This window comes from Elgaria multicarinata, chromosome 11 (genome assembly GCF_023053635.1).
Source record: "Elgaria multicarinata webbii isolate HBS135686 ecotype San Diego chromosome 11, rElgMul1.1.pri, whole genome shotgun sequence".
Lineage (NCBI taxonomy): Eukaryota > Metazoa > Chordata > Lepidosauria > Squamata > Anguidae > Elgaria > Elgaria multicarinata.
In genome coordinates this window covers 34,191,617-34,198,203 of record NC_086181.1, presented here as the reverse complement: position 1 = coordinate 34,198,203, position 6,587 = coordinate 34,191,617, and the positions used below count along the sequence as shown (strand labels likewise).

At 43.3% G+C, this 6,587-nt stretch overlaps 1 protein-coding gene across 1 annotated transcript; it reads left to right on the top strand.

Moving 5' to 3' along the window:
* Positions 1–4,716: 4,716 nt before the first annotated feature.
* On the top strand, positions 4,717–6,587 carry LOC134406283 (zinc finger protein 271-like). The gene has a single exon (XM_063137630.1). It carries the CDS (start codon positions 4,732–4,734, stop codon positions 6,094–6,096), a length of 1,365 nt encoding a protein of 454 aa, XP_062993700.1. The 5' UTR covers positions 4,717–4,731; the 3' UTR covers positions 6,097–6,587.

Sequence of the window (6,587 nt, the reverse complement as noted above, 5' to 3'; positions counted from 1 at the left end):
AGAACATGATTTACCCAAGGCCACACAATGCTCCATCCATGGCTCAGGTGCTGTTTGAACACAGATGCCATCAGGGCAGGATTTGGGGGCAAAGTCAAGGGGCCGGCTCAGCAGAATGAGCAGACAACCCATCAAATGCAACGTGGCTGGCTTACAGCATTTTGAAGTAAGCGAAGTAATACACATTACCATCAAAAGTGGCCATTTTCCCTGTCTTCCCAGATCAACATTTTCCTTTCTGACCACTGGACCATTTTAACACTTAAGAAATCAAACTTTTACTAATTTCAGATCCCTCCTCAAAATATTCCTTTTCCATGAAGTTTTTGGCATAGTTCGCATTTCCTGCTGTAACTCAGCTGGTAGCCACATCAGGCATGTGCAACTGAAAACAACACATATTGCTTCCCTTTTTAGTCCTGCATTCCCTTTCTCTGTAGTTGCATTTATGTTGAGTTTTAGACTTTAAGCTCTTTGGAGTAGATACCTGCACTCTGCACGATGTAAATAAATAAATAAAAATACTGCATAAGGAAATAACCCCACTTCCTAATAATGAACCAGAGTAAAACTCTACATCTGAATATAAATTTGTCAAAATAAATTGCTTTTTTCAATTATATTGATTGCATTTTGCAGTAAAATAAGCACAATTACTCAGAATTATATTAGAACCAATTTCTAATATAATTTCTATTCTCACATTGATTGTGTTCCCTAGAAACTTAGTTTTGAAAAATGGATATTCCAAAAAATTCAGAAATTTTATCCATCCATCCACATGTACATCAGTTATATGCCTTGCTGTCATTCTTACAAAACCGATCAACTTAATCAGCTTGATATGCTTCCAAGTACACGGTGACTGATGACACATCCAAAATAAATAGATCCTCTGGCTAAGCACGAATACCATTAAAGACTTACATGAAAAAGACTATATTATCCTCACAAATCAACAGCCAGTGTAGTCCAGCGGTTAGTGTTGGATGTAGATGGGTTTAAATCCCTATTTAGACCATGAATTTCACTGAGTGAGCTTGAGCCACTGATTCTCTCAGCCAAAGCTACCTCACAGAAGCTGTTTTCAATGTTTGTAGGCTGCTCTGTAACAAAAACTTTTCAGGATGGCTTATAAAATAGGAAGGGATGAATTCAAAACAGCAATAAAAAAGAGCAATACATTAAAATGTGAAACAGCTTTAAAATAAATTAAAATCAGAACCAAAGAGTGAAGAATAAAATATAAGAGCTAAAAGTGATCGAAAAGCTATAGCAAGATTTAAAAGGCCTGGGAAAATAAACATGTTTTTGCCTGGTGCTGAAAAGACATTAAAATAGGCACCAGGCTATCATGGGAATGAGATTCCCACAGCCGTGATGATGCTACCAAAAGACTCTTTTACTTGTAGCCCCACACTGCACCTCACTTGGCCAGGGCATCTGAAGAAGGGCCTCCCAAAATGATCTTAGGATAGCTTCATAGAATCATAGAATAGTAGAGCTGAAAGGGGCCCATCAAGTCCAACCCCCTGCTCAATGCAGGAATCCACCTTAAAGCATCCCTGACAGATGGGTGTCCAGCTGCCTCTTGAATGCCTCTAGGGTGGGAGAGACCACTACCTCCCTGGGTCATTGGTTCCATTGCTGTACTGCTCTAATAGGCAGTTTTTCCTGATATCCAGCCGAAATCTGGCTTCCTGAAACTCAAGCCTATTATTCTGTGTCCTGCTCTCTGGGATGATAGAGAAGAGATCCTGGCCCTCCTCTTTGTGATAACCTTTCAAGTACATGTGGGAAGAGGTGATCCTACAGAAACTGGGTTCCCAATCTATGAAGGCTTTTGAAGGTCGAAACCAGCACTTTGAATCACATCCGGAAAGGGCCTGTGAGCTAGTGAAGAGATCAAAATACTGGTGTAATATGTTCATAATGCCCTACCCTGGTTAGCAATCTTGCTGCCATATTGTGTATCAAGGGAGGTTCCTAGACTGTTTTTAAAAGTAGCCCCATATACAACTGACTGCAATAATCCAGATAGGAGGTTCCTAAGACTGAAGCAAGGCACTCAGTCCCATAGGGTCATAGCTAGTGTACCAGCGCCATTGGTTTTTTTGGGGTGGGGGGGTTATAATGTTTTTATTATTGTGTGATTCTGGTTACAAGGGTCAACTAATGTGTTGCATATGTACATTCGGAGTCAATAATATATACTTAATTATTAAATTATACAAGCCTAGGTAAAAATATTTAACATTGATTAGTTAATTTGATTTCATTTAAATTCCATTCAATACTATTCAACTTAGGGTAACTCTCTTTACCCTTCCACCTATGTTCCATATTTCTAAGTATGCCAGTGGGGTTTTTCTCCCACCTTCTTCTTTATTCACATAATTAATAAATTCCCGCCATACCCCCTCAAATTTATCTTCACTTTGTTGTCCTCTTACTTTCCTCATTTTTTGCGTCAGCTTTTCTAAGAGGGCACTCTGCCAAACCCTTTGAAACCAGTTTTCAATCGTAAGCCCTTTGCCATCCTTCCAGTGTTTTGCTATCAACCATCTAGCTGCCAATAATAGAAGGTTTATTAATTCCTTATTTAAGACCTTAATATCTGGTCCCCTATATAAATTTAACGGAGCTAAATGAGGAGATTGCTGGACCCATTGTCCAGTTATCGAACTGATCTCCTGGAACACTTTTCCCCCCAATAAGCACTCGCTTTAGGGCAGGACCACCACATGTGTATGTATGTCCCTTCTCTGGAGCATCTCCTCCAGCACAGTGGGAATGACCCTGGACTCATCACAGATATCCTTCTGGGCGTCAAATACCATCTGTGAGTTAGTTTTAGCATTAATTCAATACTTTTACTTGATATTGATTTAAATATACCTCTGTCCCACAATACATTCCAATCTTTTTCTTCAATATGGATTCCTAAATCCGCTTCCCAGACCATCCCGAGTGGATCGTTAGTACCGACTTCTTGACTTACTATCCACTTATAAAGACTGGAGGTCAAACCTTTTGTTACTCCATTATATCCCGCTGCCATACTTCAAACTCTGTTAAATTTCTAGTGGCCGCTAATTTTATTTCTGGCTGACAACAATGGATCAATGAGCACCCTCCCCAAATTACAAACCTGGTCCTTTGGCAGGAATGCAACTACCTCCACAAGGGATTGAACACCCCTCCCTTGAGCAGGTGAACTTGGCTCAAGACTTATTTTTCCCCTCCAACCAGGTTACCTAAATTGTGTCTTTTAGAACAAATAAGGGCCAGTTCATCAATTTTTGTGAACCGCCCAGAGAGCTCCGGCTATTGGGCGGTATAGAAATGTAATAAATAAATAAATAAATAAATAAATAAATAAATAAAATTACATCATCTTGGTTTCAGAAACCGATTCCTCAAATTCATTATTATGTTTTTTTCTCTCTCAATACTTTACTACTTTGAATTTAGCTCACAGCAAAGAGGTCTTTAAGGAGAGGGTCTATAGTGTTTCTATTCAAATGGATCTCTGTGCAGTTTCGAGTAAGAAGATAGCACCTTGGTTTGCAGAGACTAACCTTAAATTTGAATGTGAATGCTACCTGACTCTAATTTCTAACCCTTGTTTTAGATCAGCCCTTGCACGATTAAAGATGCAACAAATGAAAACAGCAGTGCTAGAAGGGCATTTTAATAAAATTCCTTATGCCTCGAGGCTCTGCCCTTGCCGTGGTGGCAAAGTGGAGGATCTGCCTCATTATTTGTTCTACTGCCTTATCTATCCTCAAATTTGTTCTAAATACTTAGGGTGACCCTATGGAAAGGAAGACAGGGCTCCTGTATCTTTAACAGTTGTATTGAAAAGGGAATTTCAGCAGTTGTCATTTGTATATATGGAGAACCTGGTGAAATTCCCTCTTCCTCACACCAGTTAAAGCTGCAGGTGCCCTGCCCTCTTTTAAATCTGGTCACTCTAATATAGCTCCTGCAGCTTTAACTGTTGTGATGAAGAGGGAATTTCACCTGGTTCTCCATATATAATGACACCTGCTGAAATTCCCTTGTCTATACAACTGTTAAAGATACAGGAGCCCTGTCCTCCTTTTCATAGGGTCACCCTAAAATATTTAGATTGCTGTTTTGAGAATAAGCCAAGCTGGTCCGATTCAAAAAGAATATATTTTTTGTTTACATGCAATAACAAGACTGCCATATTGGCATTGGCCAATTTTGCTCTTTCAGCCCAAACGTATAGAGCAAAATTTCTGACCTTGCAGTATGTATGATTTGTTTTAGTATTGCTCTTATTATGCTTGTTGTAACCATTGGTTGAAACAATAAAGATTTACTACTACTACTACAGGTGAATTATCCACAAACAGTACCTCTGTCTTCCTGTGTTGAGCCCTTGTCCAGTCCATTATTTCAGCAGGGGACTGATTTAGCACTTCCATTATCTTACCCAGATTTGACCAAAATAAAAGAAATGTGGATATTGTGAGATGACCACTCAGTGGCTTTATGCAGATATTGAACTGCATGTTATGAGGATTAAAGGCAGGGAGGTAACTTCCTCCATTTATACCGGAGCTGGTTTGAGGAGAGGGTGGGATATCAATACGAGAAGTAAATGAGTAAGACTTGCATATGTGAATGGGATCATTATGAAGCTTGTTCAAACCCACCTGTGTTCTCTCTAATGTCTTTCTTATCCTCCAGTCTCCTAGAATGCAACAGGAAGTGGAGCTGATAATCCAGAATTCAGAGGATATATCTGAGGCCTCCGAAGGACACATAGCAGATGGTGACTGTGATATGGAGGAGTTTGTGGATGGGACAGCCCCCTACAAGTGTTCCATCTGCAGAAAGAGGTTCACAAAGACTTCCAACCTTGTGCAGCACGAGAAGATCCACACTGGCGAGAAGCCCTACAAATGCTCCCAGTGTGGCAAAAGGTTCACCCGGAGCAACAACCTCGCCGAGCATGAGAGGATCCACACAGGAGAAAAACCTTACAAATGCCCCGAGTGTGGCAAGACCTTCAACCGTAGCTCCATCCTGCTTAGACATCGGAGAATCCACACTGGCGAGAAGCCCTACAAGTGCCCGAAATGCGGGAAGAGCTTTGACGAGAGCGCCAGGCTCCGGGTCCACCAGAGGACTCACATGACCGAGATGGCCTACCTCATTGACAGCAACGGGGAGGCCACGGCCATTGAGGCCGGTGGAGTGGCTCACAGCTGCTCCGACTGCGGCAAAACGTTTAGCCTGTATTCCAATCTGATTAAACACCAAAGAATTCACACGGGGGAGAAGCCTTACAGGTGCGTCCAGTGCGGGATCAACTTCAGCGAGGCCTCTAACCTGATTCGGCACCAGAGGTACCATGCCCGGGACAAGCCGTACAAGTGCCCCATGTGCCAGAAAAGCTTTGGCCAGAGTTCACACCTCATTCAGCACCAGAGAATCCACACCGGGGAACGGCCTCACAAATGCCCCGATTGCGGGAAGAGCTTTATTGAGAACTCTACTCTGAAGAAGCACCAACGCATCCACACTGGAGAGAAGCCCCACCGGTGCATGGAGTGTGGGAAGAGCTTCAGCCTCAGCTCCCACCTGGTGACTCACCAGAGGAGCCACACCGGAGAGCGTCCCTACAAATGCGAAGATTGCGGCAAAGGGTTCACCGATACGTCATCTCTCATCATCCACCGCCGAAGCCACACGGGGGAGAAACCCTACAAGTGTGACGTGTGTGGAAAGGGCTTTGTCCTCAGCTCTGTTTATCTGAACCACCACCGGACTCACACGGGAGAGAAACCTTTCGGCTGTCCCGATTGTGGCCGGGCCTTCCGCCAGTGGTCACAGCTGGTCATCCACCGGAGGCTCCACACAGGGGAGCGGCCCTACAAATGCCCCTATTGCGACAAGGGCTTCTGTGACAGCTCCACCCTGACGAAACACAAAAGAACCCACACAGGAGAGAAACCCAACACATGTGCAGAATGCGGACTCAGCTTTGGCTCAAGAGCGCAGCTGCTGGAACATCAGGCGTTCCATGGGGAAGAGGCATCGGCTATGGGCATCCTCTAGGCCCGGGATGGCCATTTAGAACCTTACCTTACATACAGTGTTTCTTAGTACGGTATTCCAACTGATTGGAACGTATAGCATAGCTCTACTGTCTATGTGTCTGTCCCTGTTCATTCTTGACCATTTGCTTCCAGCGCTGTGAAACGTGGCAACATTTGACCCTTTCCATCGTGTGACATGAGTTGATTGCTGGGCATGCAAATGGGTTTGAAGTGAAGGTGGTCATTGGAGTGATGGCTGATGACATCACACAGGAAGTGATGCCTCTCTGAAGCAGGGGAGAGCGAAGCTATTCCTCTAGTCAGTTTCTACAAGTGAGGGCATTGCGGGGAGGAGGACTCCCCCAAGTAAACCTTTGCAGGTTCCTCTCATTCGGCTTTCGGGTGATACGTCTGCCACCTCTACCAGTAAAATAGTTCAGTTGGAAACAGTGGACAGACCCACAAAGTTTCGGATATTAAGCTGATGAGGAACAGCAAAGAGACTTTTTT